At 45.6% G+C, this 13,284-nt stretch overlaps 1 protein-coding gene across 1 annotated transcript; it reads right to left on the bottom strand.

Annotated features, from left to right (window-relative positions):
* Positions 1–208: 208 nt before the first annotated feature.
* Positions 209–10,601, bottom strand: epx (eosinophil peroxidase; the record flags this gene model as incomplete). The annotated part of the gene is made up of 13 exons (XM_080539649.1): positions 10,519–10,601; positions 10,206–10,381; positions 9,923–10,059; positions 9,641–9,766; positions 6,687–6,893; positions 5,932–6,292; positions 5,684–5,844; positions 5,293–5,551; positions 4,999–5,169; positions 4,193–4,430; positions 2,336–2,547; positions 1,812–1,976; positions 209–234 (listed from the first exon to the last, which is right to left on the bottom strand). The coding sequence occupies exons 2-13, from the start codon at positions 10,372–10,374 to the stop codon at positions 209–211; spliced, it is 2,232 nt and encodes a 743-aa protein (XP_080395775.1). The 5' UTR covers positions 10,375–10,381; positions 10,519–10,601.
* Between the last annotated feature and the right edge of the window lie 2,683 nt (positions 10,602–13,284).

Genomic DNA, 13,284 nt, shown 5'->3' on the forward strand with positions numbered 1-13,284 from the left:
CCAAGTGGTAATATCGGTGATGTTTGGGAATAGACGATTCAGAACTCTTAACCTATAGCAGCCTTAAAATACAAATAAATCATGTAACATGGAAAGCCTTCCAGTATAATCAGAAGACAGAGAGACCTTTAACCTCAGGCAGGTCACTGATTTGTCAGGAGATCGAGGTCTTAACCAGGAACTGCTTGGTTACCTTAATACAACAGCTCTACTTGACTCCCACGCCCACAGTTGCTAAACAGGTTTAATGAGAGGAAATATGGCACAAAGATTCAACATACCAAGAATAGTCTTTCAGAATGGCATTATACAGTTGTAAGGAAAGCTTTACGTATAAGAGCGTACATTCCAAGAAGAATTTAGTGAAGTGTTCCAGACACTGAGGTCATTAAGCTTGTTTAGTATTATGAACTTGTCATACTAGATTATGACACTCAAAGCCCAAACAAATAAGTGTTGTCATGCAGCTCTAATGAGTAGGCATCATCAGACTGTCACACATGTCACACCCAGGGTAAATATAGCTCCTCTCATTCTTGATAATGGTGATGATCAACTTGCATAGAGTGGTCTAAAATAGGGTTCCTTTATTGATGCTAAAAGAACATGTATGCAAGTATTCACTTGTTTAACTGTCTGAAGTAACCTACATCAAGCAAGCATGTCATTCAAGAATACTGTTGTTAATGAGTTATAATTACATTACAACACACCTTATGTCAAACATCAAAATAATGATGCCATAGAGATGTATAATGATACCATTAGATACATACATATTTTACCCCCAAGAAAGAATAATTCAGTAAACAAGAAAATGAACAACATAAAAAAAAAAACATTGTTATCTGTTCCCCTTAGAGCATCCACCATTCACCGGCTCTTGCTTCTTTGGAAAGTATCTGGAAAATCGAAACAGAAATCCCAATATCATCAATCTGCATGAACACATCTTTACATTTGAACTAGAATCAGAGAAAGACTAGCATTTTTTAATGTATTCTTGTAACTCAATACTTCAATAACCCTTCCATACTGTGTGTACATCAGTAGAGGCTGGTGGAGGTAGAAATCAGAGGATAACGGGCTCATTGTAATGCATGGAATGAAGAATGGTATCAAACACATTGTTCCATTCCATGCATTACAATGAGCCTGTCCTCTCATTTCTACCTCCACAAGCCTCGCCTGGTACATATCTAGCATCTAGCCTGGTAGTAATAATAATAATAATAATAATAATAATAATAATAATAATAATAATAATAGCCCACCTTCTACAACAAGTCATTATCATAAAGATGATGGCCACACCCCCGACCACTGTTACCACTGCAGAAACCCATGAAACAACAGACAGAGAGGACGAGCCAGACTCTGGACCAGAGAACAAACAAAGAACACGTATCCATGATAATGTAGATAACTCAATGACTGTAAAAACTAGGGATGACTGATTATTACTATTGATATATTTGTAAAATGCCTATTCAGTGCTGATAATGAAGTTTGATAAATGGATAGCTTAATTGGTATGTTACTAAAGATGTGATTGCAGTAATACCAGACTGACTTATGTGCATATTATGTAACAATGAGTAGAGAAAAGTATGTACCTGTACAAATGTATGAACCCGGTGAGTTGAGGCATTCCATATTCTGGGGGCAAGGAGTTGGCTTGTCAGCACACTCATTGATATCTGCAGAAAATCACAGCCAGCAAAGAACATGAGAAATACTTCACCCCTTTAACAATTGCTCCCCCAGAAGCACACACGTTCTCAGATGTGTCCAATATTAAGACCATGTACCCTGGCAGGTGGGGGGAGCAGGACTCCACTGGTGGCTGCTAGGGTCACATTTGACAGAGGGCGGGCCTATAAGGCGGTAGCCAGTCTGACATTTGTAGAGGATCTTGGAGTCACAGAGCAGAGAGAAGCCGGACTGCAGTCTGGGCACTGGGCCACAGCTAGGATCTGAGAGGGAAGAGAGAGGAGGAGGAAAACAGTGACCCAATGGCTCCTACAGCACTATATTATACCTTTCACCAAACATTTGTATCTTTGCTCATGCAACAGTTTGTTTGGCTCACTGGATCAATGCTCTGTCTCGACATAGCAGCTCATGCTTATCACAAGGAAGTCACATGGGGCTCTTTCTCAATTGTTAGAAACTCCATTCCTCATGACCTCTCCTCCGTCCTCCACTCGCTTCTTCTAAATAAGCATTGGAGGACAATATCTAACGGGAGGAACATAGATATTCTCCTCCAATGCAGAGGAAGTTTCTAACAATTGAGAAAGGGCCTATCTGTCCATTCCATTCTCTCCTCTACCTGTGTGGGGCTCCTTCCAGGCACTGAGGTTGAGGTGGGGGAGAAGGGGATGGTTGCAGGATAACATGTCCTCTCGGGTGACAGTGAGGGTGAACGGGTCTGCAGGGACCTGGGTGATGTGGGTGTTGTCACATATGATGCGTGACATGGAGACTCCATGAAGTTGAACCCTCTGGGCACTGGTGAATACCCCCTCTCTCTCCCACCAGAATCTGACAGAGGGACAGAGATTGAATAAGCAGCATCTCAGACATAGTCTATACATCTATGAATGATTCTTGCAAAACTAAATAACACCTGAAGTGATCCTTACATTCACTTCAGAGGTGTATGTGTACTGTATACATGTCTTGAGTCATTACACAACCTTGCAACAGGTGCACATGACTATAGATGAGGGGACCTTCCATGTCTCACCTGTCCCCATCCCTCATGTCTCACCTGTCCCCATCCCTCATGTCTCACCTGTCCCCATCCTCCATGTCTCACCTGTCCCCATCCTCCATGTCTCACCTGTCCCCATCCCTCATGTCTCACCTGTCCCCATCCTCCATGTCTCACCTGTCCCCATCCTCCATGTCTCACCTGTCCCCATCCCTCATGTCTCACCTGTCCCCATCCTCCATGTCTCACCTGTCCCCATCCTCCATGTCTCACCTGTCTCCATCCCTCATGTCTCACCTGTCCCCATCCTCCATGTCTCACCTGTCCCCATCCCTCATGTCTCACCTGTCCCCATCCCTCATGTCTCACCTGTCCCCATCCTCCATGTCTCACCTGTCTCCATCCTCCATGTCTCACCTGTCCTTATCCCTCATGTCTCACCTGTCCCCATCCTCCATGTCTCACCTGTCCCCATCCCTCATGTCTCACCTGTCCCCATCCTCCATGTCTCACCTGTCCCCATCCTCCATGTCTCACCTGTCTCCATCCCTCATGTCTCACCTGTCCCCATCCTCCATGTCTCACCTGTCCCCATCCCTCATGTCTCACCTGTCCCCATCCTCCATGTCTCACCTGTCCCCATCCCTCATGTCTCACCTGTCCCCATCCTCCATGTCTCACCTGTCCCCATCCTCCATGTCTCACCTGTCCCCATCCTCCATGTCTCACCTGTCCCCATCCCTCATGTCTCACCTGTCCCCATCCCTCATGTCTCACCTGTCCCCATCCTCCATGTCTCACCTGTCCCCATCCCTCATGTCTCACCTGTCCCCATCCTCCATGTCTCACCTGTCCCCATCCCTCATGTCTCACCTGTCCCCATCCTCCATGTCTCACCTGTCCCCATCCCTCATGTCTCACCTGTCCCCATCCCTCATGTCTCACCTGTCCCCATCCCTCATGTCTCACCTGTCCTCATCCTCCATGTCTCACCTGTCCCCATCCTCCATGTCTCACCTGTCCCCATCCCTCATGTCTCACCTGTCTCCATCCTCCATGTCTCACCTGTCCCCATCCTCCATGTCTCACCTGTCCCCATCCCTCATGTCTCACCTGTCTCCATCCTCCATGTCTCACCTGTCCCCATCCTCCATGTCTCACCTGTCCCCATCCTCCATGTCTCACCTGTCCCCATCCCTCATGTCTCACCTGTCCCCATCCTCCATGTCTCACCTGTCCCCATCCCTCATGTCTCACCTGTCTCCATCCCTCATGTCTCACCTGTCCCCATCCTCCATGTCTCACCTGTCTCCATCCCTCATGTCTCACCTGTCCCCATCCCTCATGTCTCACCTGTCCCCATCCTCCATGTCTCACCTGTCCCCATCCTCCATGTCTCACCTGTCCCCATCCCTCATGTCTCACCTGTCCCCATCCTCCATGTCTCACCTGTCCCCATCCCTCATGTCTCACCTGTCCCCATCCCTCATGGCGCGGAACTGTTTGGCCAACAGGCAGGCCAGAAGGGGCCCAACTCGCCCGCCTAGGAGAGCTGGCTCTGAAATGGCCCCCACCCAGACATCTATGTTCTGGGGTGTCCCGTACAAGATCAGGAATTTGTGAGCTAGAGAGGGGTTTCCCAGGATGTTGGCCAGTTCAGATGTAGTGTTGGGAACAGAGAGCCCGCAGAGCCGGCGCCATGAGCTGTAACCTGGTGGAGAGAGGTGGAAAGAAGATTTCTCAATAACGTCAGGACGTTACAATTACAATGTTGGAGGATAGACAGAAAGAGAAAAGGATTAGAGGAATGAGGTGACAAAGGGCACTACTAGTCCTGTAGAAAAATAAACGTTTTAAATTCTGAGCAGAGGTAAAATATTAATATATTTGTGACACGGTCTGGTGAAAAGGTCAGCATGTCGGCAATGCTCAAGTCACGCAAATGACCCAAAAGCTTACTTTAAAATATGCGTGTGCTAAACATGCAGTTAGATCATAGCTTTAGTTCATTAGTTCATAGCGATGTTCTTTCTTAGCTGCTAGCTAGCTATCGGTAGCAAATGCATCTGTTTTGATTCAGAGCTATTTTCTCCAGAATTTGGTTTGAGATGTACCAACATTCAAATGTTTACAATCTGCACTTTCATAATCTGTAAAACACTGAAAAATGACCTTGCCCTACTTGGGGCACTCCACTTTTTCACCAGACCCTGTCACATATGTTTCAGTTGGTATCAGGCTAGGCTTAAGTCCGACATCCTGGGTTCTGAGATTAGTACCAGGCAGGCCGTGGTCGCGTCCCCGCTGGAGGTTGAGGGCCCCCAGATCTAGAGGCATCCCTCCCTGGGCCTGGAACAGCCTCTCTGTCAGCTCCTCCACCATCATCTGGCCTGGCATCTGGAGCTTAGCAGGGGAGAGCAGCAAACCCCGCAATACAGGGTCTATACCACCTGTCAGACAGAGAGGGAGAAACAGCAGAGCTGAGAGAGAGAGAGGGTGACAAAACAAGGCCTCAGACAAAAACAGAAGACGCAGGCTAAAGAATGAGATGACAGTAGTGAGCTGCATCTCACCCTCCTGCACTACCCTCCAGGAGGCAAAGAGGGAGTGATGCAGAGACAGGGGAGGATGCTGCGAGCTGAGGCTGTAGCCAGGGCCCAGCCGGGCCACTATGGGGTGCACTGTGACGTGGGCGAAGCGGAAGGCGGCGGCTGCGAAGACATTGGAGACGCTGGGGTCCACCTCATGGTCATAGCCCTCATAGGGAAGCATAAGCTGGGAGGTGGCGCTCTCCCCCAGGAGCCGTGGCAGGTAGCGCTCCCATGTCAGGATCTGGAAGTGCGTCAGACACAGGAGGATTGGACGGAGGAGGAGGATTGGAACCCAATGATCTTATGAAATTAGTTCAGGCAGAAATAGATAGTAAGCGGAGGAAGAGGAGCACATTGAACTTCGGGTATTTACCTGGTGGACGGCCCCCATGATCTTGCGAGCCTCCTGGTAGAGGGTGTCAGGGCTCCAGTGAGGGTTGAGCAGGTGCAGCTCCTGCACCAGCCTGTTATGCTCCCTCAGGAACAGGGTATGTAGAGCGATCATCCCCAAATGTTCATTGGCCCGTGAGTCACCTGAGGAACATTTATACGGTAGTAATTGTGCCCTGCTTCCTACACACGTCGTGGCACAAGTTCTAGTAGCATTAGGATGTTTCCTACCTGCTTGGAAACAGGATGTGATATTCTCGTGGCCCGTGGGTGTTTCAGAGACAGTGGAGTTATTGCCACTGCGAGGGCCACAGGGGTCAAGGTGAGGTTGCAGGCGGGGTAGGAAGGGCATGTAGGCGAGGCCCTGGTCTGAGTGATGGGGGTTGAGGGCCAATAGGCCCAGAGGGGAGGAGTGGTTGCGTAGGGCAGAGGCCACTGTGGTAGAGCTGCCGTACACCATACTGGCATCTACAAAGGAGTTGATGGCATTCAGCTGCTCACGGTGGCGATGCGCCCCACCAACACAGCTTGGGGCAGAGCGGAAGAAAGGCATGCAGCTCTGAATACCGTTGCGAGGATCTGACAAAGGGATCTGGGAAAAGCCAAAGTGTGTGTATGTGTGGGTTAGTGATACAGTATGCCATGGGCTAAAGTATGTGTAACATTTAGAAAAATCCAAAAACTAAACCTCGCACTCATACGTTTGGAGCTGTGGAGAAGGAGATTTAACACAATTACTTATTGCTAATTCATTTCCCCTGTAATCCTTTGGCAACAAAGCCTATAGATTACGCAGTAGCAGTAAAGCTCATTTCAAACTCTAAGAAAACAGAGTGGATGGTGAGTCAGTGTTATGAGGGGAAATCAAAGAAGAAGTGACTAAGGGTGGAAAGATGGAGAGAAACAGATACAATGAGATAAGAGAGTAGGAACAGATGAGTGAGCGAGGACAGAGTTACAACAGCTGCTTCCCGGCTCAGGTGCACCTCTATGGGGAAGCATGGCGTATCGCGGCTGCAGGTGCGGGTACAGTCGGCCCCTGTCCTGAAGGCCGCTGTGCTGGGGCTCTGGGGGGTCTGAGCCAGGTCATGGTCTATCCACTGGCCCCACTCCACCAGCAGGTGAGACAGAGAAGAGTCCAGTGATATGTTTTCATTGTGGGTGTAGAGCACCTGCTGGGACACTAGACGCACCTGTAGGGAGGACGAAGCTGAGGTCATATCCCTGCTGAATTTGAAGTACAGCGGATGTATGAATTACACTGCCTCCCATGCCTCCTTCTAAGTATTGATAGTAGTATAGAAGAGTTTTGATCTGAAATAAAACAATTATTATTATTATTATTATTATTATTATTATTATTATTATTAAAGAACCTCGGTGTCATCTTTGACTCCGAGCTTAACCTTGACCGACAAGTGAGCTCCGTCGTGAAGGCATGCCTATACCAACTACGCATCATAGCCAAGATCAAGTCCTTCCTCACCCCCAGCGACCTGAGGAGGGTCGTCCTCATGCTAATATCATCTAGGCTTGACTACTGCAACTCACTATATGCGGGACTTCCTGATAAGACCATCTACCGCCTGCAGCTAGTCCAAAATGCCGCTGCCAGGCTGGTGTCAGGCACCAAAATGAGGGACCACATCTCCCCTGTCCTCATCTCCCTTCACTGGCTCCCAGTGAAGAAGAGAGTGAAGTTCAAAATCTGCACCTTTGTTTTTAAAGCTCTCAACAGTCTCGCCCCACCTTACATCAAGGACCTCCTGGACCAGTCTACCTCCTCAAGGCCCAGACCCAGGCTCAGGTCCGACGCCCAACTCAGCCTGAGGGTCCCACGTACCAACCTCAAGAGGAAGGGTGACCGTGCCTTTGCAGTGATAGCACCGACCCTGTGGAACGCGCTCCCTTCTGCCATCAAGTTTGCCCCCACTCTGGACTCCTTTAGAGCCAAGTTAAAAACCCACCTCTTCCAAAATGACATTCCCTAAATCTACTCCCTATTTGTTGTGAATTGTATGCCTGAGTTTTACGTTTAAGTCGTCTGTGTCTGATTGCTCTCTGTGTTCCTTGTCTTTGTCTTTATCTGTTCCTTTACCCGGGCTGCGCCCCGGGCCGATGTAAAAGTTGGATGGGGGGCGCATTATAAATGAAATTAACATAACATAACATAACAATTACTATGAGGTTTAAGTAGATATTCTCAGCTTTAATTCAATGTTTTCCTTTTCAGATTGGATTAGAGTTTCACTGCAAGGTACAAACCACTAGCTATCTTCAAAAAAGATGGTCAACTTACAGTTTCCTAAAAAGTAACTAAAAGGGGTCTGGAAAAAAGTGTGGCGGACAGATGAGATGAATATTATCATGTATCAGAGTTTGGAGAAGAAGGTTTGGAGAAAAAAAGATCTGCCCATGATTTACAGCATACCATCTCATCTGTGAAACATTGTGGAGAGAGTGTTAATGTTAGGGCATGTATAGACCAATGACACCTAGTGCCTGGTGGGGTCGAAGGGTCACAGACTTCAGGCAGTTATTGCATGCAATGGATTGTCGACCAAATACTAAACAAGTACTTGAAAGTATTTGAAAATTATTATTATTTTCTTTTGGAGCCCTGGGGCCTCATTTATAAAAAAAAAGTACTTGAACGCCATTTTTCTAAACGGACGTAAGCATTATTTATAAAACGGGCTGCGCTTGTTTAAAGTTGCGTACGTGCTGCCTTCTATAAATACCAACGCAGGTAAAATGAACGCAGGTGAATGAGGTTTGTATTAACGCCCTGTGATAGCGGCTCAATTATAGCGGCTCAATTAAGACAAATGCTATAATATAGGGTAGGTGTTCGTCTGGAAGCGGGAGAGGGCAGAGAAGGGTGGCTTCTCGGTAAGTTGCATTTGTAACGTTTGATCATGACAACTAACCAGGCAAATGCTTATACTCAGTACTCAAGTTGTAAAAGAAAATCAGAGGAGGTGGTGGATTTTATCATATGAGGACAATTTAACATCCCCTCAGCGTCAGTGACTTCAGTGTCAGTAACTTATAGCAGTAATACCACGTTCATTGATAAAATGACAAAGTATGGAAAGAGGGGATGGCCGTTTTAGAAGGGGGACGATTTTGACTGTTTTTATTTCCCCCCTCAACTCTGTTTCACTGTTTTTTATTTCCCCCCTCAACTCGAGTGCTGCTTATACTGTAATAATATAATGGTCTTATTCTTATCAGGTGGTCTTATTCTTATGGCTGCTCACTCCCTTTGCTCACTCCCAGACACCGGAGAAAATCCAGTATAATTTAGCGCGTGGCCGGGCAAGATCCGTTGTGGAAGGCACTAGGCATGTTGAAGGGGAGATTGACAGCTCCGGAGGGATATAAAGGAAGACTGAAATACAATCATAAACATCAGTTTTAAATCTTGAATTAAACTAATTTTCTCGGCTGATAACAACATCGTTAATTTTATTACGAGCCACTTGCATGAATTACAGTAGGCAGTGCGGCTCACAAGCCTGTAATAACTCTGTATAACCAGTAGGTAATGTGCGTACGCAAGGTCAATACTCGACGTAGAGCTACGAACGTTTCCACGGTCAAATTGACTCACGTTGAAATGGTATAAATCACTACGTTGACGTGGTTTTCTACGTACGACATGGGTAAGATCAACATTTTATCTAAGTATTTTCTATAAATGAGGCCCCTGAAATAGGGTTAGGGAGTATGTTTAAAACATGTTGTACTTTCTAAATGGTGAACCCAATCAGAAAAAAACCTCCATTGAATTAAAGCTGAGAATCTCTACTGTGGGAGTAGCCTATAGAGCTACAAAATCATCTAAATCACAAAATGATCTAAAAGAAGACAAAATGCTTCTTATTTCCAATATTTATGAAGGGAACTGTATATGATCTAAAGACAGGACTCTTACTGGTGGCAGGGTGAAATTGTGGTAGACATGCTCAGGGTTCCAGCTTCTGGGGACCCCTCCGACATCCTCATACTCTGGGGGCAACCAGCGGGAATATGGGGTGTTTGCAGCTCCCAGCTTAGGGTGCTGTCTAAAGATGGGTGACAACAGGACACATACACAATTCAAAATCCCAAATGAACCACACTGATTAAGTCGAAAAAGTGTGCCTAAATTAATAACTTTATAGTAATATACTGTAACTTTCTCTTAAGGTTCACATTATTCTGTATGTGACTGTACTGACCTGTTGTTACACTCTCCGGTGAAGGAGCGGTAGCGTTCAGACAGACAGTCAGTGGGGCACTGGGGCTGTTGCATCTCCGAAGAGCAGCCTGTGGCTTGCAGTAATGTCTCCATGTCCTCTTCACTCAGCATCTCTGTGGAGGGAAACAGGCATCTCCACTCTCTTTCTTTCTGACCAAAAATGGCAACTTGTAACCAAAAAAACAACCAAAAATGTTACTCAAATATTGTCAAAATATGAACCCTTGGTCCCCGCCTGTGTGATAATTTAGTAGCCTACCAGGGAGATTGGGCTGGACCATGGTGTTGGTGTACACCATCTGTCTTATCAGCTCCACTGTGTTATCCAGCAGCTCTGCTGCTCGGACGTGATTCTTGGTCTGGGGTCCAGTCTGTTTAAACTGGGCCAGCAGGTCACTGGGTCTCAGAGCCCCGTCTGACAGAAACATCTTCACTCTGCAAGCAGAAGAGCCATAGTGTGCCTGAATGTGATTTCAACAGTAATCAAGGAGCCAACATACATGTTTAAATACAACATGAACCTAATATGCAAGACATTCATACGTATAAGGTCTCTATAAAATGTATTCTACCTTTCATTGGTGCGAGCGTACGCGGCATTAGTCAGTTCAATAGCTTTTCTCAAAGCCTCCTCTACGAATGTGGACCCCAGATATACAACCTCTGAAAATGATATACATTGCTTCAAAATATTATATCTGGCACTGATTGACTGGTGAAATACATGTACTGTACAAGACATATAGTACTATACAGACTACACAATCTTTTTTTACATTAACACACTCTTTACCTGAGGTGTTCTGGAATACCCCGTTTGATGTGGCTGTGTGAGGTAGACAAAGTAGAGCCAGTGCCAGGGCAAGCAGAGAGAGGTGCACCTAAAACAAGGGAACATTAACACAGAGACTATAAACTGTTACATTAATCTCTGCCAAATGACAATACTTTAAACAGACATTGCTGTGGCGGTCCAGTGGTCTAGCACCGCGGTCTACAGAGCAAACATATGCCCATGTCGGCATGGTTTTGAATCCGGCCCATGCCCTTACTTTCTTGTCTGTCTTCACTATATCTGTCCAATAAAAAGAAAAATATGAGTGGGACTGCCCCACTCAGAAAAGGTTACTTAAAAACAGACATTGCTTGTATGGGTAACATTGTTGGTCATGTGCAGAACATATAGAATGTTGATTCTTACTGTGGGTGCCGTGTCCATCTGTCTGTTAATCCAGGTCCCCAAAACTGTTATCAATCAATGTTCCTTTGAAGGCGTTTGTGATTAAAACATCTGTGTCATTTAGTATACATGTGTAGCTATATCTAGATTCAGAGAGACAAGTAAGTTGTTACATATTATTACAAAATGTCAACACAGCTTTTTTCTTATGTTCCTCACAAATCATCTTGAGCGCCAGCAGTTGTGTTGCAGTGTGTGTCTGATGTGAGCATCAGAGGTTGACTTTTATACACTGGCAGGGCCAACAGGTATGTGCAGAATCCACTTATCTGTTTCTCTGGTGACAGGCAGACATCAACATCAAACACAGAGCTCTCTCTGCCTCATCCTAATAACCTTTCAAAACAAACCGATTCTGCCCTCTCTCTCATGATGACAGCCATCTGCCACACAGAAACATTTCAACTGCAACAAGCCTGATTTAAGAGAGTTAATTGTTCGAATTTAGTTTCCATCATAAACAGGTTCAAGTCTTACAATTGAGAGTTTATTTCTGTCATGGGCAAAAGTTCTAATCCTAAAAGCTTACCCATATTATACACAATATTTGTATGCATACTGTAAAGGTTTCAATGTCAAGATGATTTGTGTCACAGTGGAATCTAGTTGTTACTAGGTGGATATTAAATTCTTTCCAAAAGAATAATTCCTGATTAATGTGCGAAGGCCAAGGGAATAGTATACTTCTAATAAGTCATACTGTATATTCAAGCAATGATTCATGGTAATGATTTAGACTATCAGTCAGCGGTGGTGACAGTAATATAAGGATAGCAACAGAATGGAATGTCACACTGACATCATGTGTTCCTCACTTCTCAATAGAAGCCATTTCTGTCAACCTTTGTCTCTCTTACAAGTGTGTCAGTGTCTTTGCCACATGCCAAGACCTTGAATCTGATCGTCACTATGCCAGGGCTTCCAATGACATGAGCAGGTGGGCAAAGGTGGGAGGACAGGAGATAGGAGAGGACGGCGGAGAGAGGAAGGGAGGGATTATGGGAAATACAAAGAAGGTGGAGGCAGGAATAATTCAGTGTATATTCACTATAGGAAATCTATGAGGTGACCTAAATTCTCCACTGTACATTAATGTTTTCTTTTTAAAACTGAGAATTTCATTTTCATTTGGGCCCTTGAAAACACAGAGATAGTGTAAACAGTAACACCCACATGTTTTCCTCTATTCTATTGTTCCTCCCAGTCCTCCTCCTTTGATGTCCCAGGTGTGGTGCTTGATACAATCACAAGAGAACACTGTCTCATTTCATGACAATGTTATTAGTGTTCTCTGTTGACTTACTCTCAATAAGTTATACAACATCCTACACCTCAGATAAACACAAGCAAAAATGTGTTTGTGTTAAACCCTGGCTGTCACAAATTAATACAAGTTTGATATATTGGATATGTCAGTATCACGAAATCACCAGTGAAAGGTACAGCTGAAGCTGTTTATACAGCCTGACATTTCAACCTGGTCTCACACGGCAGACGTCAGGATTCGACGTCTGTCGTTCGAATTCCGACGCGAATTCCGACGTGACATTGGGGTAGCTCGTTCTGAAAGCGCAGGGGTGCGCCTGTTATGTGCGCCTGTCGGGCTGGCATGGGTGGCACAATTTTGAGAATTTAACACTTCAGCAGTGCGATATCTGTAAACATACTATCTGTAGACTCTCCGCTCAGGGTTGCCAGATGGGATTGACAATTTCGAGCCTAACCAGTCTAAAAACAGCTAAATCCACAAAAAAAACAGCCCATCTGGCAACCCTGTCTCCGCTGCTTCAAACTCTTCCACTTGTTGCGCAAAATGGGCCAGTTTGTCAAATCCAAGGTTGGGCATCTCGTTTCTCAAGTCCTGGTATAGACCGAAATATACAGGTAAGCCAAAGGCAAGTCGATCTGATGAAGGTAAAGCAATCTTTCTCACTTGATCTTCACCAGAGAAGAACCCCGGTGAATGATGCCCCCGCCCCTTTTACAGTCACGCGTGTTTAGGCAACGGAAGCGTGGACAAAAACAACATTCTTGATCCAGAGTTAGGTACGCTTAAAATAGCTTACAACGGCTACTAGCATAAAGAAATGTCTGCTTG

This window comes from Nansenia antarctica, assembly GCF_963989245.1.
Source record: "Nansenia antarctica genome assembly, chromosome: 9".
Taxonomy (NCBI): Eukaryota; Metazoa; Chordata; class Actinopteri; order Argentiniformes; family Microstomatidae; genus Nansenia; species Nansenia antarctica.